At 35.2% G+C, this 25,429-nt stretch overlaps 1 protein-coding gene across 2 annotated transcripts in view; it reads left to right on the top strand.

Annotated features, from left to right (window-relative positions):
- The window catches only part of TBC1D32 (TBC1 domain family member 32), a 215,180-nt gene extending 199,523 nt beyond the window's left edge, over nt 1-15,657 (top strand). For both annotated transcript variants that reach the window (XM_044676877.1, XM_044676876.1), the window contains one exon: nt 14,667-15,657. In XM_044676877.1, coding sequence (XP_044532812.1) covers nt 14,667-14,786 — 120 coding nt within the window. In that variant the 3' untranslated portion in view covers nt 14,787-15,657. The remainder of the gene's footprint in view (nt 1-14,666) is intronic.
- Nucleotides 15,658-25,429: the final 9,772 nt, after the last annotated feature.

The following is a 25,429-nucleotide window of genomic DNA, read 5'->3' as shown; positions in this document are numbered from 1 at the left end:
TATCTTACAACAACAACAAAAAAATCATACTTTGAAAGCTTAAAGAGCTTAATTAAAATGCTCCAACCAAATCTTGCACATTATGGTAAAAGCAGTTTATAATTACAAAAAATCAAATTAAATTTCAACCAATCAGCAAAATGTCAAGAAATTTCCTGACTTCCAGCTGCTATTACCAGTAGATGTTGACAGGATAAAGAAATTGAGATCAGACTAAGGGAAACAAATTCAAAATTTTTTAAAATTTATATTTTTCCCCAGATTACATGTCATTACAGTTTCTTAATATTCATTTTCTGATGTTTTGCAATCCATGTTATCTCTCTCCCACCCCCCTTACCCTTGTAAGATTGTAATCTGGTCAGTAAATAAGATTAGTGATCTTCAAATCTTTATGACTTCTCCCAGGTACAGAGATCAAGATGGTTCTCTCTGCCCTAAGACTCTTAGAAACTCGATCTAACTGCTATATTGTTATATAAAACAGATTTATTAAAGCTGCTAGTTGGATTAGGTAAGGAAGGAGGGCTAGGACAAAAATCCCTTTCACTAATATTATCTATCTCCCAGAACCCCTCTGACCCTCAAGGGTCTCTTCTGTGTCCAACAGAGTTGGACCTACTCTGACTTCCTTTCTATTTTTGTCCCCCCAAACTTCCATGAATCTAGCTACTTATCACTAAAGCCACTCCAAAGCAGCTTTGATTGAGAAATAGAATAAGTTGTGAATCAAGGAAGCAGACCCCAATGGTCTGGGTCACTCTGGACACAAGCTATGCCTGTGGAGGCAGTCTCTCTCAGATCACTTCACTTGAGATGAGTTTCTTCTCCAGGTAGATCAAAAGTTGATATATAAATCAGGCACTGCTGGCAAGGCTTTCTTATATAGGACAGGAGACAAATTCCCAGATAGGACACTTTCCACCAGGAATAGAGGATCACCCAACAGTTCAGGAGCTCAGTACTCCAGCTCTGCTCCTCAGCTTCTCCCCCTCAGGCTGTCCCAGAGTTCCAAGTCAAACTGCCAGCTTCTCATCTATTAACATTCCATTCGATCCATCTTCTAATTTTTCCTATCTCTTTGTATTTTTCATTCTTCGGTCCTTCCCTTTCACAAAATGGAATCCTCTGGGCTTCCATTATGTGAATCTAAATACTTAAACTTAATTATACTTAATTTCTTTTACTATAATCTACCACCCAAAATAACAAATGTTAAAAGGATAGAAAGGGGGAATCCCTGGTGTGATGGTTGATTTGAGTACATTAATGAACAAATCCCCAAGGAAACTCCCTTCCCATCTGGGAAGAGTGCTAATGGCTGCCCTCTGTACAGACTAGATCTTTGATGGAGAGATAGAGAGAGTACTAAAGTATGAAAGGACTGAAAGCAGATGTTATTTGGTCCTCAAGTTGACCTCAAGGAAAAACCCTTTCTTTCCTGATAGACAGTAGCTGTTCTCTATCAATGTAAGATATGATGAAGGGAAAAGCAAGCAGGAGTCTGCACCAGGACAGAGACACTGAAGGAATTGGAATTGACTTTTCGTCAGGACTTTGCTTTATTCCTGACCTTCCCCAGATGTCCATTCTGGCCAAACCCTACTAGGCGAAGAGCAATTATGGGCACTCCAAGATTTGGCTGAACTTGAGGCTAAAGAAAGCTCTTCCCCCCCAAAGAAAATCCTTCACCCTTCAAGCCCTTTTCCCTCTCAAAGTACTATGTTAGGTTTTCAAGTCAAAAGGGTGGTTTAATAAACAGATTCAAGGGAAAGATTTGGAGAGTGGGAACAGGAATGCCCTAGTCTAAACACAGAGTTATTTGGGGTCCCTTTTGCCCTAAGCCAAAAGCCAAAAAGCTTCAGCCTGAAATCATTCTTGATTCCTCCTTCTTTCCTACTCTGCTAACCTAATCTAGAAATGACAGGTTGCAAATGTCTTCATTTATATATATGCACAGAGAAAGAAATTCTTCTGGACTGGCTAAGCATGCTTTTCTGGGCAAAGCCCTTCAAGCCACTGTAAATGTTCAGCCATTCCTCTTATGTTTGTTTTTCAAGAGCAGCAGGTATCATCCACAGGTGTTGAGGTCCAAGGAAAAGGTTGGGAAAACCTCAGGTATTCAGGGGATCCACTTCTGAGGTGAGATATGAGCTCTGATCAGTTCAGGGTCCAGGAACGAACTCCTCCATTACCGTTCCTTTCCCAGAAGCCTCTGCTTTTCCTTACAACTGCCTCTCCTGTCCTTCAAGTCTCTCTTTGCAACCTTCTATCCCCCTCTGTGCAAGATTTCATTTACACAAACCACCCCTACTCTTTCTATGCTACATCCTATCTTAACTATTCCTAATCATGGATATCACCCCAGGAAAGAAAGGTAAGGGTAGGGTTTTCAAAATTATTACAAAATTTCAATACAACACAATACCTGCAACGTTCAAACAATATAGCAAACATGAATATATCCTATCACTATAACAACTTCAACTCATATAAAACTGTAATACTAGAATAACTCTTTCTAAATCAATTTTCCATCAACTTCTCACTACTACACTAATACAACAACTATTCTATCTCTTACCAAAAAAATAATAGAAAACATTCAAAAATTTCCAATAAACACAATTTTAGCCTTAGCTTTTACAACAAACCAAATTTAAAGAAACAATTTCCGCAAATGCAGTTTAAAACTTATCTGAACAATTCAACACCATTACCCTATTTTCCATGCTAATTCTTAAACCTATACTTAAACTGTTACATTATCCCTAGAACTAAACTCCCTATCTTATTCTATACCTAGTCTTTCTACATATGATACATAATTACAATAAATATGTACATAATTACAATAATTCTGTTACAAGTATGTATAAATATATACAAATATATTTACATATATCTAGAGTATACACTATTTTCATTATTTTTAATCCTATATATGCTTTTATATTAATCAAATAGAAAATCTATTGATCCTTTTATTCAATTAATACCTTATGAATCTATTACTAACTTTTCACTTATTTAACAATTACTTTTTTTTCATATGTAGTGTTGGATATATATACTTACTCTGTCTTCTTATGTTCCACTTCTCAATTTGCCTGAAGTTTTTCTCTTCTATTTTCCAGTTATGTGTATGTTGCATGCACTAAAATTTGAACATGTGTTTTTGTTTTGTGGTTCAATTTATCTTACAACATCTTCTGTGCAGTCTTCTCTTCTTATATATAGATTTCACCAGTCTTAACTGTTTTTGCTGTCCTTTCAGCTCCAAAGTCTCTCTTCTTATGCTCTTGAGTCTTTTCTTCTAGCTTTTCATCTGGGCTGGTCTATCTTCTACTGGAACTTTCTGCTGGACATCTAGACTTTGATGAATCTCAGCTTTCTGCTTCTTCTAAATCAATTTCAGGAACTTCTATCTCCCTGTCTCCTAGTTCTATTTCTGCCTGAGTTCTATCCTCCTTTTCATCATTCTGATCACTATTTTCACTCTGATTTTGTCTATTTCTATGAGCCTTACCAACTTTCACATTGAAACAGTGGAACCATGCATCTTTCCCCAAAACCTTTACAGCTGATGGGCCAGTGAGCAAAACTTTGAACGGACCCCACCATTTCTCCTCTGTAGCTGATTTCCTTTTAAAGTTTTTAAGAAAAATGAAATCCCATGGCTTTATATTATGTAGAGAATAATCAAGTTGGAGTAGTATGTTGAATTAAACACATTTCATGGAGCTCTCTAATTCTATTTTGCAATGATTTTATACAAGTTGCAACTTGACAGTCACCCCCAACATAGAAATACAACTGGGCTGACACATCTTAGCTTGTAAGCATTTGAAATGGAGAGATGTGCAAATCTCCACTAGGTCTTCTATAGATATAGAAAAGCACTAAGGGAAGAATTTCGGTCCATTTCCAATGAGTCTCTGCACAGTTTGCTAATAATGGCTTTAATTTCCTTGTTCATCCATTCTACCTGTCCTGAGCTCTGAGGATGGTATGGAGTAAGAAAACTGGCTTTGATTCCCAAATTTTCATAAATCTTTCTCAAAATGGATTGTGAGAAATGTGTCCCAGTCTGAGTCCAAAAAATTCGGTACCCCATACCTAGGTATTATTTCCTTTAGTAATAGTTTTACTACAATGGCCGCAGGGTATTTATTTGTAAGAAATGCTTCTGGCCATTTTGTCAACCTATCTACTATTACTAGACAATAAATCAATTTGTAAGCTCTCAAATGGAGTATAAGCTAACGGTATGCCCCCTAAACCTGTCTTCTTAAATATTCCTTGATTAAGTCTCATACAAATATCACACTTTCCACAGACTCTACTAGCAACTGTTGTAATTCCAAGGGCTAGCCAACATCTCCTAACCATATTCACCATAGCTTGAATACTAAAATGTCCTTTACCATGAATAGAGTTACACACATGATAAAAAACACTTCTTTGGCAAGATGGGCTTTCCTTTGTCTACAAATCATATTTCTCCAATCTCCTTACCAAATTTCATTATCCATGTTTGAACTTCTGAATCATTGTAAGCTTTGGTTAGATCTGCTTCTTCAGTGGCCAAAAGATTCATAACATGAATAGGTGCTTTTCGACCAGCATATTTGCCTGTCACATCTACCCTATGATTTCCCCTAGACACAGAGTCTTTCCCATAGCTATGTGCTCAGCAGTGTATTACAGCAACTTCTTTAGGGAAGTGGATTGCCTCTAACAGTTCTGCAATCACTTTGACATAGGCTATTTCTTTTGCTCCACATGTTAAAAACCCTCTGTTTCTCCAGATTTTTCTGGTGGCATGAATCACCGAAAATGCATATTTTGAGTCTGTGAAAATATTTACTCTCATGCCTTTCCCAATTATACAGGTTTGCTTAAGAGCCACCAACTCAGCTCTTTGAGCTCTGACATTGCTGGGCAATGATCAATACCACAGTGTCTCTGTCTCTGTCACTACAGCTGCACTCTGTATCTATTACCACTATGCCTGTAACTGGATCCATTGGTAAAAATCACTGGATCAGGATTCATAATTGGAGTATCTTTTATATCCAACCTAGTTGTCTCAACTAATGTCACCACATCAACACGGTCATGAATTGGCTCCCCATGGAGTGGTAAATCTGGAAATAGTGTCACAGGATTCAGGACACTACACCATTTTAAACTAATGTTCTCTTTACTCAGCAGTACTATCTCATACTGCCATAATCTCTGCTGTGTAAAGGCTTGTGAATTACATCCGTGAAGTATAGCTTCCAGTTGGTGAATATAATTACACTCAGCTTTGATCCAAATACTAATTGTTGACTTTTGCAATAAAGCAGCACTGCAACTCCTCTGAGACAGGGCACCATCCCTCTAGCCACAGAATCTAATTGTGAATCGTAGTATGCCATGGGTCTGAAATTTGGTCCCAAAGTTTGTGCTAAGACCCCTGAAGCTACCCTTTTGCTTCATGTACAAAAAGATGAAATTCCTTGTCATAGTCAGGTATACCTAAGGCTGGAGCTATTAAAATTGACTCTTTAAGTTTTGCTAAAGCCTGCAAATGTTCTGCATTTAATCTCAATGGTTCTATTACATTATTTCTTGTGAGGTCTGTCAAATACTTTGTTATTTCACTATCTCCTAGAATCCATTGTCTACAGAACCCTGTTATTCCAAGAATCGCTCTCAGTTGCTTCTTGGTCTTTGGCACACTGAGGTTTTGTATGTCACTTATTCCTTTCTTGGGTATACTTCTTGTCCCATTTGCTAGTATAAAACCTAAGTATTCCACTCTGGGCAAACACCATTTCAATTTATATTTTTAAACTTTATGTCCTCTCTTATGCAATTCACAAAGCAGTTTTGCACTGTCCCAAAACAAATCTTTGCATTTGTGGCTGCAAACAATATATAATCCACAAAATGAACCAAAACACTTTCTTTAAATATTGTTTTTTAGATCTTGCTTTAAAATTTGTGAAAAGAGGGAAGGAGCCTTGGACCAACCCTGGGGTAGAACTGATTTCTTTCCCAAGTAAATAACAAAAATTTTCTGTCTTCATGAATTGGGATGGAAAAATATGCAGAACACAAATCTACCACCATATAATATCTGGCATAGACAGAATACATATCCTCCCAAACTTTAATCATTACATGAGGTTCATTTGTATTTGGAGGTACAAATATGTCCACCATTGGTGCTAAAAACTCAATCTTGCTTAAGTTCAAAACATTTTCTATATTTGCAATGGCATTATCTTCTCCACTGTCCCCTAGAGATTCAGTATCCAGCCTACATTGCTCTTCAACTGTTTCTTTACATTTGCTCACAGATAAATTCTCTTTATGCTCACTGTTCTTTGTTTCTGTATCCTTACATTCTTTTTCTGCTACAGTATTGCCCGTCATTAAACTTATTTCTTGTTCACTATTTACTGCAACATCTTTTTGCACAGTTCTTCTATTGTCACTATTTCTCTTTTCATTTTCACTTATCACTATTCTTTTCAGCTTTTCAGTGTTTTTTTGCACCACTACTTTCCTTCACTGTTAACACATTTTCACTTTTTTCTTTTCCTATATCACTGTTACATTTTTCCCAAAAAGGCACATAATATGATATAAGTTGTACATATATTATCGTTAAACTACAATTTCCACATTTATCATGTTGTGAAACAAGACAATATTGCTTAGAGTAGACAAAAATTCACAGAGGAAATATAGACTGGTATATTTCAATTTGCATTTGGACTCCATCTGTTCCTTCTGTAATGGCAGAAATCCTTTTTAGTGTCATGAATCTCTTAGAATTGTCCTGGATCCTTGCCTTGTTGATAATAGTTATCATTCATGTGGACAGCTTGGTGGCTCAGTGGATTAAGAGTCAGGCCCAGAGATGGGAGGTCTTGAGTTCAAGTCTGGTCTTAGACACATACTAGCTGTATGACCCTGGACAAGTCACTTAACCCCCATTGCCTAGCCCTTACCCCTCTTCTGCATTGCAACCAATACACAGTTTTGATTCCAAGATGAAAAGTAAGGGTTAAAAAAAAGTTATCATTCATAGTTGATCATAATATATTACTCTTGTTATTGGGTACCTTGTCCTGGTTGTGCTCATTTTACTTTTTACTTTCACTTTATATAAATCTTTCCAGTTTTTTTTTCTGTTTGAATATTAACTTTTTAAATATCAGTCATTGCTTTAAAATAAATTCTGTAGATGATCTGATCTAATTTTGAAATAACTTTAGTACTGTGGGAACACATTTCCAAGTATTTTTTCTGTGATAACCTGTACATTTTCCCTCAGCTCAACCTGTCCTTATCTTTTGCCTACTTTTTCATATTGCTGATGTCAAATGAAGGGTTTGTTGGAATATCTTTGATTGCTCTTATAATGCAATACAGCCTCTCTTTGAGCTTGTTTCAAGATTGTATTCCATATGTCACCTAAAATCAGCTCAGGTGTTTAATTTTTTAGAACAAATAACTAGTACTAAATAATACTTGGACTTGTGGGTAAAGTGGTAAAGTGTATTATTTCTTGGTATAAACTTCATTAATTATATCATTATTTAATGAAGCTTGTAAGTGCAACATCCTTTTAACACTTTATGAGTTGTGTTTTTCTACATATCAGACTAGAAAAGATTTATTTTCTTACAAAATATTTGAACCTTTAAATATCCACTTAAATGTTATGTTCCTCTGCCTTTTTATTCCTTAAGTTTCTAAGTTATTTTTAAGTAGGATAAAAAATCAGTGCTCCTAACAAAACTCCTTAAATGTGCTCCAATGAAAGATAATGAAGCCCAGGTATCATTCTTCAAGAAGGCTTTGTGCAAATTCAATAAATAAACATTTAATTGTCCATTAACGTGGTGCAAACATCAAACTGGACACAATGGTTACAAACACAAAAAGGAAACATCCCTTCCCCTCAAAAAAAAAAAAGCTACAATAGTCATCAAAACCCTATTCTATTCTATTCTATCCTGTTTTAACATAGTCTTCTGATTTTTTTTAATAATGAAAAAACAGGATTATCCAAACAATTCCATTTTTTATTCCCTTATATTTAGCTGATTCCCCTTTTTCTCTCATTATTGCTTAAACTCTCACCCCTATTTTTTAGACTTAGCTTCTCTATCTCTTAGCTCATTATGAGATTTAGCATTCCTACTACCATGACAACTGTGCCACACTTTTATATTTCTCCCGTCAGCTAGGCTTGCCTCTGTCTTTTTATACATTTCTCTTAAAAATCTTAAGTTGTTTAATAAGATCCCTGTTTTACACTTCTGCCTCTCCATACAAGTCCCATTTTCCCTCCCTGTTAAAATTGTTTTCTTTTGTGTCTTCAGAATTTCAATTTTAAGCAATCCTTTCAATTATTCCTACTTTGATATTCCTGAAACCACTTTTTTTCTCCCTTTGGAACTTTGCCTATCCTTCCTCTGAAGTGTTTGAAATCTGCTTTCCCTGAATCTAGCATACCTGTCAGACTATGACCAAATTTCTTCTCTTCTATGATAAACCCTAGTATGAACTAGTCTTGGTTCCCATCCACTTCAGCAACCACTTCTTCTCCATCAGTGAGAGTCACATACAAAATAAAATTTCCCTGTGTACGTAAGGATGATATATTCTCACTAAGGTAAAATAAGAAGTTATGAGCTGCTTTGTTTTTGGCAGCAAATGTCTGGGTTAGTAAAGTCTCTTGTTCCTATTACTTCATACTTCTGTGACAGGGCTTTTGATCAGTTTCTCAGACACTTCATCTATTTCCTCTTTTTGTCTAGGTGTTCTGAAGTATATTGTAATAATAAAATAATTTCTATTTCTCCTTTTAACCTTTATCCAACGATTCTGTTATGTTTCTCCCACTCTAGTCTCAGTGTAAGATGTAACCCCTCCCTGCCCCCATTTTAACAACACACTTTACATGTCCTCTTTCTTTTGTTCTTTCTGGTTTACATATCAATAACGTATTTGTGTCATAAAATGAATTTGTTTAAAGTTGTTTCCCTGATTGCTTTAAATATTTTAAGTATTTGAATTATCATTTGTACTATAGAAATCTTATGTATCCCAATTACCATTTTCCCTTGCAGGGGTATAATTAAACTCCACTTATTTTCATGAGATTTTTCCATTTGCTTTTTTATGCTTTTCTTTGAGTGTCAATTTGATCACTGAATGTTGTTTTTAGCTATGGCCATTTTGTCAGAAATGCCTGCAATTCCTCTATTTCATTAAATGTTCATTTTTTCTCTATTTCATTAAATGTTCATTTTTTTCCCTGCTATATTATGCCCAGTTTCACAGGATAGGTGATTTGGGGTTGTAAGATTAGATCCTTTGCCTTGTGGAACCTGCCTTCTGATCCTTTTAATGGAAAATCTGCTATGTCCTACTTAATCCTGGTTATGATTCCACAATATTAAAATTGTTTGTTTGTTTTCTGACAGCTTGTAGTATTTTAAAAATCTTCATGGCTTGGGAGTTCTGGAATTTAACTATAACAGTCTTAAGATTTTTAAATTTGGACTTTCCTTCAGGAAGTGATCAGTGGATCTTTTTCAATTCTATTATCTCTTCTTACTACAGACCATCAGAGTAGTTTTCCCTGATAAGTTCTTTCAATATGGTGTCCAGCTTTTTTTTTTATCATGGCTTAATTCATTGATTCCTTGATTTATTTTCTAGGTTGGTTGTTTTTCCTGTGTGAGATTTCAAATTTTCTCCTATTTTTATTTTTTCGAATTTTTTTTATTTTTTCTTGTCTCATGAAGTCTTTATTTCTGTTTGTCCAATTTTAATTTTTAGGGAGCCATTTTCTTCTTTTAGGTTTTTTTTTATTTTAAACCCTTTAACTTCTGTGTATTGACTTATAGGTGGAAGATTGGTAAGAGTGGGCAATGGGGGTCAAGTGACTTGCCCAGGGTCACACAGCTGGGAAGTGTCTGAGGCTGGATTTGAACCTATGACCTCCCGTCTCCAGGCCTGGCTCTCAATCCACTGAGCTACCCAGCTGCCCCCTTCTTTTAGGTTTTAAAGTACATTATTTCTTAGGGAGTTTTTTTTTAAGTATATAGTCTTTCCTTTTTTAGGAAACTCTTTTCTTCAGTAAGTTTTTATTCTAAGCTGTTGATTTTCCTCTGGACTTTTCTAGTTTTTCTTCAAGTTTCTTATTATTTTCATTATTTGTTTTTTCTATCCTTTTTTTGGAGCTATTCTAGAGGTTTGTTTTGGACTTGGTATCCTTAAACTTTTTTCTTTGAGACTTCACATATTTTCATTTTTGTATTGCTGTCCTCTTGTGAACTTGTATTTTGGTAATCTCTCTTATGCAAATATTTTCCTATTGACTGGCTTTTCTGTTTTGATCATTTAGGGGTTATTTTTCCCTTGCTTTTGCCTGTATGTTGAATTTTAGTTCAATTCCTAGAGTTCTTTGCTTGTATTCTGCCTGGGGTCTGCTCAGTTCTATCTGTCTCAGGTCATTCTCTAGAGGTAGCCTTGTATAGCTGCTGTGTGGAAGTTTGCAGCTATTTAGTCTTAACTTGTTGGAGTTGGGTTCTGCCTAATCCAAATGAGGCAGGACCTCAGTTGAGCTGAGTTCCTCCCACTGTTGCTTGTTCTGTATTGCCTTGGTTTCTGCTCTTACTCTGCTGAACCTAGACTGAGCCAGCTCTTCTCTCTCCCCTTCCACTTGGGCTATATTGTGTCTGCATCCCACTAAGGCTTGCTCACTGCTCCCTCTTCATACCCCAGTGAGAAGACCTCCTTCCTGTCTCTCAACATTGTTCTGGACTGGAGCACTGCTTCTCTCTCCTTTTAGTTTTACTGCCCCAGTATTATTTTGGGGGAATTTTTCTTCCATGGTTGTTTGGAGATTGGTTGGCAGACCTTGAGTATTTCTTACTTGACCCTCTTGGCCTGACTTGCTGCTACTGCTATTGCCATCTGCCACTGCTATGTGTGGTCATCTTTCCTTGATAATTTTCTTAAAAGATGATTCTTTTCACACCTTTTTTTATCATGGCTTTCAGGTAGTCCAATAATTTTTAAATTATCTCTCCTGGACCTATTTTCTAGGTTAGTTTTGTTTTTGTTTTTGTTTTGCAATGAGCTATTTCTTATTTTATTTTTTTTTCCATTCTTTTGGCCTTGTTTGTTTTTGTGATGTCTCATGAAGTCATTAGGTTCCACTCGTCCAGTTCTAATTTTTAAGGAATTATTTTCTTCAGTGAGGAGAGTATTAAATGCACATCTTAGAGCTTTTTAAAATAAGAATGAATATAAAGAAGAAAGTAGTTCAGTTTAGCAGGCCACATCAAGAAATCAATTGAACTTCAGGAATGATTCTAAGTAACATGTAAGACATTATTCTAGGCACTAGAAATATAAAGTCAAAAAAGCAAAATAAGTCCTACCCTTAAAAAGTATACTATTTCTCAGTTTATGCAATATACAAACTTATGAAATAATTGGAAAAGGGAGAAACATAACAACTAGGGGGATCAGAAAAAGCTTCTCTGGTGACACTAAGAAGAGTTTGCATATCAAACTGTGGTTTTAAATATACATATATAAACAGATACATATATAAATTTATTTAAATATAATTTACATATGAATTCATATTTATGTATATCTATATGTATAGAAATATTATCTATACATATAGATTATCTATACATATAAATTCATATTTATGTCTATCTATATGTATAGAGAGATTATCTAGATAGATCCACTGAACTTAGAGAAAGAGAAATAGATGTGTGTGTGTCAGAGAGAGAAAGACAGACAAACAAAGAGAGAGAGACTATATATTTGCTGCCAAAGGGATGAGACTTTGGTAAAAAGGAAAACCTCATGTTTGGATTTTCAAAATATTTTAAAACAAATTTTTGTTGTTATGCCTCATATCAGTCATGTATCAACCCTGTATATTTCCTAAAAGAGTATTCCTATTTTACTTCTGCAATCTTATTAGTTTAATATTCTTGACTAACCTGAAGGACTTTATATCATAATAATATTATGATTTTGACTTTAAAAATCACCTTTGATACAGCCGAATTTTTCTTAATGACTGACTTCCATTCAAATAAGAGAAAAAAATATGTTCAAAGAAACAGAGAATGGACTGTTGTGGTCAATCTAGATATCAATATTCTTTTAATCAATTTCTTAAGAACAAATTTGCACTCAGACAGATCAAACTAATTAATTAATCTTTATAGATCAAATAATCAGATCTGTAGTGAATTAAGTAAAGAGATATAGTCATCAACATCAGACTCATAGGGCTTCAGTGGGACAAGGGTTAGCTGAGTTCCACTATCAGTTCATTCCTAGCTTAGGCTGTTAGCCCTGTGTTACTGTTAGTCATCTGGGGATTGGAGTAAGCAGATTCTACTTATTCTCCTTTAACATCAGCTGCATTGGAGTTGACCTTTTGGGTTCACTACCATATCTAGGTGTCCCATTATGACTCAACACTACCAATTAACTCAGTCCCTAGATTGACCATAACAGTTTCTTACACCTCTCACTTGACATGGAGAGTGTAGGGCAAAGAGAGGAGAGAATTTGGTAGGAAAAAAATTCTCACTTGACCCATTCATTCCCACTGACTTATTCTGTATCTCTCCTGCTTTTTGTGGCTAATCTTGAGAAGAACTCCATTCTACTATAGGTGTCTTCGCTTCTTTCCTCTTGCTTTCTTATCCCTAAAACCTGGCTTTCTATCTCATCATTCAAGCAAAACTAATCTCAAAAATTATCAATGACTTCTTCATCACCAAATTCAATAGCATTTTCTCAACCCTTCTTAACTTCTCTGTAGCCTTTAACTCCTTGTTTCCCTCTTTTGTTTAGGTTGCTGGGACATTACTCTCTCTCGGTTCTCTTCTCTATCTCACCAATTCTCAGTTTCCTTTAGTGACTCTACATCTAAATGTGGGGGTCTCACAGGGCTTGGACCTCTTCTTTTCCTTTTTTCCTATTTTATTTGTTCTTCTCATTTTCTCCTATGGATTCAATTATAATTTCTATGCTGATCATTTTCAAATCTGCCTCTCTAACCCTACCTGATATACTGACTTCCAGTCTTACATTTCCAAATGTCTATTGGATGGATATCTTGGATATGTTTATTGGATTCTGCAGACATCTTCAATTCAACACGTCTAAAAATGAATTCATCATCTTTCCCCTTTCCAACCTTCCCTATTTTTGTTGAAGAAATCAACATTCTTCTAATCCTTCAAGCTTACAACTTTGGGATCAGCCATTACCCCTTATTTCCTCTTTCCCCTACATCCAATCTGTTCCAGGCCTCTTCATTTCACCTTCATAGTATTTATCACATATGTCCCCATCTCTGCCACTGTGATTGGTAGATTTTAAAATTGCATTTTATAGTCCATGAATGCCTGATTTCATTTTAATATCTGATCTTGACTTTGATTAGCTTCAATTAGACCCAGACCAAAATAAAAACTGCATGGCAAGGGGGGCAGCTGGGTAGCTCAGTGGATTGAGAGCCATGCCTAGAGACTGGAGGTCCTAGGTTCAAATCCTGCCTCAGATACTTCCCAGCTGTGTGACCCTGGGCAAGTCACTTGACCCCCATTGCCTACCCTTACCACTCTTCTACTTATAAGTCAATACACAGAAATTAAGGGTTTAAAATAAAAATAAAATAAAATAAAATAAAATTGCATGGCAAGTGTAGGTGGACTATAACATCTTACCCACAAAGAATTGTACAGAAGTAGCATATAATATGGCATTAGAAGGATTTATGAAAAGGAAGTAGGCTATTTATTTGGTGAAAGCAAAGATAACTGACAGCTTGGCATCTACAATATTTCAAGATAGCTAGGAGAACGTCCGTAGCCTATTAAATGAATTGCTTTAAGAGATTTATGGGAAGATATGGACAATAACTGTAGCATAATAATGGTTTCCAATCTTGATTACTAAAGGGAACATCCATGTCAATGAAATCAAAGACAATCACCTAAAAAAAGTATTATTTAGTCTCCTGTAAGGTTTTGTTCTTGCAGATGGGTATTTTCTCTAAGTTGGAAGGCGGGGGAAGTGAATTAAATATAATATGAAACTCCAGCAAAATAGTAATCTATATGTATCTACCGAAAATTTTGTGCTGACATTTTGCTTTGGGACATAAACATTAAAGCAACGTTGATATCTCAGTGATTATAAGAGTGAGTTTTTTGGAAGCATAATTATAAGGCTAATATACTTTGTAATTCAAAGGCAAGATATAGTATTATTTTTTAAGAGATGATCTTCAGAATCATTTTAAGGCAAATTTATGTAGTTTATTGAATTTTGTTTGTGGGATTTGCAAATTTTAAAGGGACATTTCATAGGAGATTTTTGGTATAGAAAGCACAATTTATTTTAAAATGCTGCCTGGTAGAGGATACTCTTGATTTCTTGCTTCATGAAAAATAAGAAATTTTCTGGAAGTCTAAAATAACCAACTTGTAAGAGAAAAAGTAGTTTATTTTAGATGCAAACATTTAAAATTACTTACCTAGAGAGTGAATATATTTTTCAAAGTTAATTAATTTTCCTTTGTATTGTTTTGGCAGGAAGAAGCACTTCATGGATTTCGAGTGAGTGACTACTTTGAATTCATGGAAAACTTGGAACAAAACTATAGACCCTTGATACTGCAGGACATGAGGAGCATTCGTGTGCAAAGCATGTAGCTCCACTGAACTAGCATTTTGATTTCATGTTTTAGTTCTTTAAGGGCTGCTGATTATTTTATATTGTATCCTTAAAAATGCACACTTTGTGAATACATATATTGTAAAATCAATAATGAGGTTTTGTAAATATAGTATTTTCAAGAAGTCATTATCTCAATTGGTGGCCTGAAATGAATTCGTTTTTCTAGGCTGCTTTACAATTGCTGGTAGATTGTTTTAGTGCCAGCCCTACCTGAATTGTGGTCTTTATTTATCTTTTCTGGGAGTCAATCCCGAACCACCACAATTTATTCCAATCTAGTCTTTGTCATCTGACTGAAATATTACTAATGAATTGTCAATTAAAAAGCAGTGGTGAAAATAATCACCTCATTAACCTGAATGTGTTTATAGATACTAGAAAAGACAATTGTCTTCTTTATTCATGACTCTCATTGTAGAAGAGTCCTATTTCTATTCTACATGTGGAAGAACGAAGACAAGAGGCAGAAGCACTGCTATCTCCATACCAAATTATTCTCTAAAAGTTGGTATCTGATACATAGATCCATGAATAAAATTTCATAGGAAAATCTCTACCCTTCTTACTCAAAGATAAATTGCTTATTCCATCCTGTTGAGCATTCTCCTATTGTTCTTAGACATGTTTTCTTTAGTGATTGATCTGATCTGGATTGCCTCTGAAGTAGGAAATTAAAGCATTAATTTCTGAATTAAGTGAACATATTTTTTTCTCTTATTTGAATGAAAGTCTGTCCTTAAGAAAAATTCGCCTGTATAAGTATGACTCGGTACTTGTTCAGTTTATTTCATGTAGCATAACTGTCATCATGTTTCTTATTTATGAAGAGTCTTTAGAGTATAGAATAAAACCACACATTAAATAACTTATTTTCAATAGAACTTTTATTTTGAACAAAAGTAATTCAATAGTAACATCTTGTTTTAAAATTTAACTTGAACAACTTTTTCACCAAGCTCTTCTACCTTTCAACCATTTCATCAAAAAATGACTTACAATAAGCCCTTTCTCATTTTTGTAGAAGAGATAACTAGCATAAGGTGTGAAGACTTGTATAATAATGTGATTTTAAATTGTCACTGAATTCCAAAATCAAATTTCATGATAAAAATGCCAATATGACCTTATGAAGAATATCCTTCCTATAAGGTAGCAATAAAGTCTACTAAAAAAAATAGAGCAAGTTAACATGACTCGCCTTACATTTTATCCATGGCTCATATGAATTTAGCTAGAGTCCTTTAGATGACCTAAAACACATAGCCTTGTCCACTTTCAAATTTAATTTTCAAAACCTCTTCCACAGAACCTGTAATATAACTTTATGGTTCCCTTTCTTCCCATTCTATTCCTGAATTATTGTTGTTGCTCCTAAGAAACTTACAGCACTTTATTTCTTTTTAAAAGCAATTTCACAGTAATTGGAAATATGAAATGGAAAAAGAAGAAACAATAAATTAATTTTAGAGTGTTCATTGCTGCTTTTGATTGGAAACTGAGGTAGGGTATAATACAACAAAATTGCACTTTTGGAAGTCTCGACTTCAGCTAGAGCCAGGAGACTTACTTTAATTTTCATTGGAGAAGTAAGTAATGCTGAGTGAATAACTGCCTAATGATTTAGTTAGTGGAAAGCATTTAAAATTATTCTAGTCTGTGTGATAGCTATTATAAATTTGCTCTGTATGGATTATTTTATTTTACCACTATAGTTGGAAAAAAATTAAGCATGACCCATCTTTTGATATACTTTTTCTTTTTCTTTTGATTATTTAGTTTGTAATCCCCAAGGCAGGAACAATTTACATACATACATATATGTGTATATATAGATACACACATACATACACATATAGATTTAGATACTTATACTAAACCATGTTTTATGTCATAGCATGTAATCATTTGTGGAGTTTTAAAAACAATAATGTTTACAGTTTCAGATAATTACTCCCACATACTTCATATTTGATAGTTTATGATGTGTAATAAGTCATAGAAATTCACAGGTGAGTACCTAATGGAATATCTTCTGTGTTCACTTATGATAGTGCCAAAGCATGGAATGTTTCAGATGGTTGGTTTTATATTTCCTAGAAAGCAAAGAAATCTACTGTCAGTAGTTCTTCCCATCTCATCCTCATCCCCACCAATCTGTTCCACCTGATAACTTAGCAAATTAGACCAGACTAGAGGATTAATAGAGATAGAAGATTAATCCCAAACCTGCTGCTACTGACATCAGATTGATACTACATAGACATCACAGTATGTTTACTCAGACCTGTGAAGGATGAAATGCCTCTACAGGGACCAAAGCTGACAATGGACATTGGTCTATGTAATACGTGTTAAAAAACAGAATAGGTACAGTAATAGATTAAGTATAAAACCTATAGAAGTAAGTATATTTGGTACTCTAGCAAATGTATTTAATGTATGTGATATCCTCAAACATAAGAACTCCAGCTATTATGATAAAGACTTACTACAGGTATTCCTTCCACATTGCAGGGGCTAGAGGCATGGCATGCCTGCATTCTTGAAAATCTGCATTAAATTTTGTGGCCCTCCCTTCATTCCAGAGAAGTCTGAATTTTTTTCTTTGTTGTGTTTACAGTACCATACTGTAAAATTTAAGTTACATGTTTGGTCATAGGCTACATGTAGGTCAATGTTAAAAGTGTCTCTACATTTCTAGCCTTTCTGTGTTGTCTGCTGGCTTTCACATTCTTTCCATAAAATAATTTTTTACTTATTTTAACTTTAAAAATAAATTGTATATATTTGATATTAAAATATAAAATACGTTAATATCATACGATATGATAGATATATTATGCATGTTTGAGTTTCTAAACTTTGTATATGAGTGTTATCTCATGGCCTTTGGGTGTTGGAGACAGCTTCTGCAAAATCCCCCCAAAATTACCGCTCAATTTCTATGTAGTCTGAGATTTATCGAAACCATGAATGGGAAAGTTAATATGTGTAAGGGATACCTGCATGGGAAAACTATCATATTATAGAAGAAAATAGACAAACAACATATACCTCATACCTTATTTGAACATAAGCTCCACATGGACACATAACCTAAAGGCTCCAATATAAATTCCTCAATTTAGTATTGAAATATGTAACTGAAATACCAGAGTGGTATGAGTGGGATATTGGTGGGTTCAGGGATCAGTCTAAATGATTACTCAGGGCCAGCAACAGTAGATAACACAGGACCAACAGAATGTAGGTGACAGGCTAACAGATACAGGCCAGGCAGAGGTAACAAACACAGGGATGGTTTGGTTTATTAAAGCAAGGGAAGGTAGGAAAGGGAATTTGGATAACCTTATCTAATATTCACTACCTAACCCTCCCCCACAGATCTAAAGTTGTTCCCTCGTAGGAAGCCTTTAGAGAGAATGAGCTACACTGGTCTTTACCCATCTACCTGCAATCCCAGTCCCTAATATAAATAAACTACTCTAACCCAAACTCCCTCTGGATGGTCACAGAGGTATTGAGTTTGGAAGCTATGTCCTCATGGCCAGGTCATGCCAATGTCATAAAAATGACTACTGCAAACGTTAACTTACAGTTTTCATGTTATACCAGTTAAACTATCAAAAGCATTTTACAGCTTAGCACATATTTAATCTTCATGGATTATTCTTTAAATTTTTGAGGATTTGAGACTGTAATCAAATATGATCAACCCCTGCCATTTGGTGAGCAAATAGAAGAAGAAAGTAACAGAGAGAGTGAGCAGGTAGGAATAGTAGAAAGAATTTTGATTTTATGATAGTTGACTCAGTCTGCATTCTGCCTCTGCACTCAAAGCTACCTGTTTAACTTTGGAAAAGTATCTAAACTATTGGTTTTCTTATCTGTAAATTGAGGGATTTGGACCAAATGGCCTATAAATAAATTATTTTCTAGCTCTCAGTCTGTGATCCTATGATTCTGAGACTCTGTATCATCTATCCCTATATGTAGGGCCAAGAATGGACTCAAGAGGTGCTCTAAATCACTATTAATTAAAAAAATACAAATTAAAACAATTCTGACGTACTATCTCACACTTATCAGACTGATTAATATGACAAAAAATTACAAATGTTGGAGGGGACATAGGAAAACTGAAACACAAATACACTCTTGGTGGAGCTGTGAACTGATAACCATTCTGAGGAACAGTTTGGAACCATGTGCATACCCTTTGACTTAGCAATACCCCGAGATCAAAGTCAGGAGGAAAGGATTTCCTTGTACAAAAATATTTATAGCAGCTCTTTTTGTGGTGCCAAAAAATTGGAAAGTGAAGGGATGACTATCAGTTGGGGAATAGCTGAATAAGTTACCATATGTTTTTAATGGAATACTAATGTGTCATAAGAGATGATGAACAGGAAGATCATAAAAAACCCCTGGAAAAACTTATTTGACATGATGCACAGGAAAGTAAGGGAAGTAAGCAGAACCAGGAGAATCTTATAAACTAACAGCAATAATTTACAATGCCCAACTGTGAAAGATTTAACCATTGTCAGCAATGCAAGGATCCAAGACAGCTCCAAGAAACTCATGACGAAAAAGGCTCTCTACTGCATAGAAGTAATCAATGGAGTCAATGCATATTAAAGCATACAATTAATTTTCTACTTTATATGTTTTTTCTTGTATATGCTATATGTGTCTTCTTTTACAACATGATGGACATGCAAATATGTATCACATAATAACACATGTATAACCTATATTATGTTACCAGCCATCTCAGGGTGAGGAAAAGTAGAGGGAAGGGGAGAACATAGATTGTAAAATATCAGGAAACAATTTTTCATAATTGTATCTCTGTGTAATTGGGAAAAATATAATTTAAAAATAATGTACTCATGGAAATTCTTATCAGTTTTGTAAACAAAAGTGAAAGCAAAGGACATATAGATGTCATATGCACAGATGATATAATGGCCCTCATAAAAGTGGAAGGACAACTATCTATATATCATAAAAAAGAGCCATAGCAAGACAAAACAAAAAGAAATTATGTCCCATGGACTGAGGACAATTTCAAGTGTACCCTTTTAAAGAATATATGAAAATAAAGTAGGAAATGAAGATAAACAGAAAGAAAGGGTAAATTTGGAATTCACTGAAGTGACAGATACAGTCTAGACAGTATAGATACTACAACCTCCTTCTTTTCACAGAAAATCTTGAAAATGAGACAAGACTGATTAAGTAGGTCTTTATTGCTGTTACTGTGTTCAGTGTTCTCCTGGCTCTGCTCATTTCACTTTTATTTCACTTTTTATCACTTCATATGTCTTTCCAGGTTTGTTTATTTGGTTTTTGGAACCATTTTGTTTATCCATGATTTTCAATCAAGTTTGATATCTCCCTCCACCCTAGCTCTTCATATTGTCAGTTATTAAGTTTTACCAACTTTTCCTATCACACCCCTCCAATATGTAACTTCTTTTATATTTCATTTCCACTGCTTTGTTCCAATCCCTCTTTCCCTTTCATATTTTATTACTAATAGTTGTCATCTTACTAATTCTCCTACCAATCTGCCTTCCACAAATGATCCTTTTTTAATGCCTGACTTTCCTTACATCAGCCTCCTTTTCCTTTTTTTTTATGCTTAGCCTTTCAGACTCACCACAATTTGGCCCCAGGCTACATAATTGTTATTATTTTTACATTTAAAATGTAACTTCAATTCTTTAATTCTCCCAAAATCATGAGTCCTGGAGATATACAAATTTCTGAATGGTTGTCTTGGGGAAATAATTTAAACTTGCTTGAACCTGTTTCTTTGTCTGCAAAATGAAAGATTGGATGGATCATAAGCCATGTATTCCAGTTCTAAATTCTAAGATATTCATGACTTCTGTGCATTTTAAAATGTTCTAAGTCCTGGGAGATTACATTTCCCAGGACTCCCTATCACAACTTCCTCAGACACATCCCACTTCCTTTGTGGAGGTGTCTGAGAAAGTATAAATGACAGAGAGGCGCTGGTGTTTGATGCTTTTTTTGGAGAAGGGCGCTTTTCCCTCAGAACTGAGGAGAGCCTTTTTCCCTGGCCCGGAGAGCCTTGGTCCGGACATATCTGTCGGTGATCTACCTCCTAGTTTCCCCAGACCTTTTCTTTCCTAACCTAAATAAACCCAGTTTATTCTATCCCTAAAGTGTAACCTGATTTTGTTGGGCTCCAAAGGGCTTGGGTCAATTTCCCACTGCGGCTAGGGGCTACCTTCCTTCCCTTCTGGCTTCCTTCCTTACCTTCCTTTTCCCTTCCTTCTCCCATTATCCCATTCATCCTCCTTCTTTCACCCACATCACAAATCTCGCGACCCAGATTGGAGCTTGAACCTGCCTGCCTGCCTGCCTGCCTGCCAGCCTGCTTACCTACCAGTGAGTTTAAAAAAAAATTCCTGCCCAATGGGAACATCCTTGTATTTTATTCTTCGTCTGGAATGGCCTCCTTGTTTCTTCTCTTTTGTAATCTTGACCCTATTCAAGATCCAGTTCAAGCCTCTCCCTAATCCACAATGATTTTCCCTCCCTGTGAATCTTTACCACTTATTATTTAAATGATTTACTTGCCCTTAAGTCATAGCATATTATCATTTCATATTAACTCGTAATTTTAACATTTAATTCACATATTGCTAGAATATATGCACTTTGAAAATATAGAACATTTTTTATATTTCATCGTATTTTTCATAATGTAAAGAACAGGATACTATGCACAAATAGTAGTTTATAATTTTATCTAGACACATAAAGTATAAATAGACATCAGAATATGAGTATATTTATAATATGTCTCCTTCCACCCTGAATATCTAAATTAGGGCCAAAATCTTTATAGTGTGAGTGGGGCAGAAGCAAGATGTGAAAATTCATTTTCTGCTAATATAACCAGAATTAATGATAGGGTTCTGTGATGTTGATGAAAAAGGGAGGAAAGATAAGGAGAAAGGAAAAGAATAGAAGGTAGGGAATAGGAAGGGAAGGCAGGTAGGTAGCCGGGGTAGCTCCCAGCCCATTGGGGAAATTAGCCAGAACCCTTTGGAGCTCAATAAAATCAGGCTACACTTTACAAATAGAATAAGCTGGGTTTATTTAGGTTCTGAAAGGAAAAGTCTGGTGAAACTAGGAGGCAGATCTCCAACAGCTAAGTTAGGACCAAGACTTGGGGGTGGGGGGAAGGCTCTCCTCGCTTCCTGAGAAAAGGCACCAAAACCCACACCCCTCTCTGGCCTTTTAACACTTACTCAGACACCTCCCACAAAGGAAGTTGGATGTGTCTGAGGAAGTTATCATAGAGAGTCCTGGGAGATGTCTCCCAGGACTTCAGAGGCATTTCAAACTGCACAGTTCCCTGATCAGCCCTCAAAAGCTTATTTAATTCATCATATAATTGAAATAATCTAATTTTGCAGATGTATAATACTTTATATAATAGATCAGTTAGGTATCTTGGATCTAGCATTGCTGCCTATTCACCGTTTTATAATATTTTAATAAAAGAAATATATTCTAACTTCCAAACGAATAGTTTATAATTGTGTCAAAATTGCAAGGCTTGTATTGAGTCCCCACTCAAACATTTTTATAGTATCCTTGAGAAAGTTACATTAGCTCTTGAATTCAATTTCTTTATCCCCAAGACAAGGATATTAATCATTGCCATATTTAGTTGGGGAGTAAAAGGGGGGGTCTTTGTAAAACCTTAAGTATTTATTTGCGTTTGTAAAACATTGTTAATTGGCTTGGAGCTACATGAAGATAGAAGTGTTTAACATACAAATAGTTGGTTTTTTTTTTTTTACAAATAGTTTTTCTAAAAAAAAATCTTTATATTCTTCATGCTCTGGGACTGGTCTCTGGGCTTGCCTTCCCTTGTTCTTCCCTTCTGAAGACTGAGACTAGTGCCAGCTGTTGCTATTTTTGCTATTCCTCTATTACTGCAGATGACTGCATTGCTGAGTTGGTGCAATGCAACAACCACCCAATGACAATGTCCTTCTCTTTTGATCTAGTGATGAAAGAAAATTCTACGAAGTGAGTAGCTTCTGAGGTTTTTGACTTCATCCTGCTCAAAAAAGGAAAGGAGGGAAAGCAGGAAAAGTCCATTCCTTCTGCTTTTTAGACCTCAACATGATGAGAATGAAGACCTAGAGAATAGCCGAAATTTGGTCCTATGCTCATCAGTTCTTTTTTTTGATAATACCAATAAGAAAAGTAACAAAAACTGCATTATTATATCAATGGGTACCCAGAAAAGCCTTTGATGAAATATAGCAGGCATTCCTATTAAAATCATTTGAAAGCACAAGTGAAAATGGATTTTTTCTTTAAATGATATGGAGCACCTAACTAAAACCATTATCAAGTATTATCAGTAATGGGGAGAAATGAGAAGCTTTCCCATTAATATCAAGAGTGAAACAAGGGTGCTCATTAACACCAATATTATTTAATATCATATTAGAAATGCTAACAATAGAAATAAGAGAAGAAAAAGAAACTGAATGAATCAAATTGAACAAAGAGTTAATGAAACTAGATTTGTTGATGACAATGTATGTTGAAAATTCTAGAAATTCAACTAAAAAGTTAAAACTACAAATAATTTTAGCAAAATAGCAGGATATAAAATAAATCCACACACACACACACACACACATATTAGCATTTATATTTATTAGTGACAAAGTCCTGCAAGAAGAGATAGAGATAAATTTAAAATAACCATAGATAGAATACAATACCTGGAAGTATTCTTACCAAAACAAATCCAAGAACTACATGAACATAATTAGAATATTTTAACACAAATAAGTCAGATCCATATAACTGGAGAAATATTAATTGTTCATGGACATATAGAGTTAATATAATTATCGTTAGACCTATCATCCTATATAATCTGTTATTCCCTACATCCCAATTAAAATACCAAAAAAAGTACTTCTGGGCTAAGATGGCCATAGAGTAAAAGGAACTTCACAACTCTTCCTACACCAATCACAACAAAGCATCTCGAAAGGACAAAAATCAAAATCAGACGAAGGAAGGGGCTCTGACAAGGGCCACAGCCTTGAAGGTAGGCAGAGTTTGGGCATTTACACATTATAAGGGGGTAAAATTATGCCTACCAAAGTGGGATCTAATCACCCCTCCTCCATACCACCTACCATGTCAGAGTCAGAGCGAGGGCTTGGACAATCTCTAAATTTTGGGGAGTTGATGAGAGCATCACAGTCTTACCCCTGAGGGCAGCACAACTCCTTGGCAGTTAGGCTCAGGATCTGAAGCTGAGGAATGAGGAGCATGGTCCATGGAGCAGGGGCTTGAAGATGGGAAAGACCCAGGCTGGCCTTGGCAGATGTAATGGAGACTGGGAAAATAGCTTCAAGGCAAGACTCTTTAAAGCCCACTACACCAAGAACTGCCTTTTTGCCTCACTCCGACTTCTGGCTGAAAAACCAAGATGATTTAGAGAAAAAAACAAGCACACCAATGGCTACCAACATGAAGGAACTGCAATCCATAAGTGCCAAAAGAAATAAAAAGCCCTTGACCCTGGATAAGTTCTATGGAGAAAAGGAGTAGAGTATAGAGGCAACAGCAGAGAGAGACAAAGAAGCAAACACATCCAAACTTTAAAAAAGAAAACAAAAAGGAAATTGGTCACAAGCTCTCCAGGAACTCAAAATGGAGTTCAAGAATCAAGTAAGAAAAATAGAACAAAAATGGGCAGAAAAGTGGGAAATAGAAATGTAAGTAATTCAAAAGGAATTTAACAGTTTAAAATACAGAATCTCCCACTTGAAAAAAGAAACACAGAAATCACGTGAATAAGCAAATTGGAGACCAGAATTAACCTGCTAGAAGCCATGAAAGCTTGGTGGACTAAACAAAAAAGGAAAATCAAAAGATCATAGCTGAAAACCAGTCTTTAAAGACTAGAATTGGACAAGTAAAAGCTAATGATCTCACAAGAGAGCAAGAATTAATAAAGTAAAATCAAAAGAAAAAATAGAAAAAAACACAAAATAACTCATTGAAAAGACAATTGTCATGGAAAACAAGACCAAGAGAGACAATTTGAGAATCATTGGTCTACCTGAAAACCTAGAAAAAAAAAACAAGCCTTAACATCATATTACAAAAAATTATCCAAAAAAATGCTCTGATATTTTCTTGAATAAGAGGGCAAAATAGACATTGAAAGATTCTATAGATCCCTCTCTACATTAAATACTCAAAAGACAACTCCCAGGAATGTATTTGCCAAATTCAAGAGCTTCCAAGCCAAGGAGAAAATATTGCAAGAAGCCCAAAAGAGACAATTCAGATATCAAGGAACCCTAGTCAGCATTACACAGGATCTGTCAGCCTCCACAATAAAGGACTGCAAGATTTGGAATATGATATTCAGAAAGGCAAGAGAATTGGGTGTACATCCGAGGATCACCTACCCATCAAAAATGTTATAAAATTCCAGGGGAAAGTATGGACATTTAACCAAATAGATTTCCAAATATTTGTAAAGAAAAGACCAGAACTAAATGGAAAATTTGATGCCCAA

Source organism: Gracilinanus agilis, chromosome 4, assembly GCF_016433145.1.
Source record: "Gracilinanus agilis isolate LMUSP501 chromosome 4, AgileGrace, whole genome shotgun sequence".
Lineage (NCBI taxonomy): Eukaryota > Metazoa > Chordata > Mammalia > Didelphimorphia > Didelphidae > Gracilinanus > Gracilinanus agilis.
The sequence above is the reverse complement of the archived record's forward strand: the minus strand, read 5'-3'. Positions and strand labels throughout refer to the sequence as shown.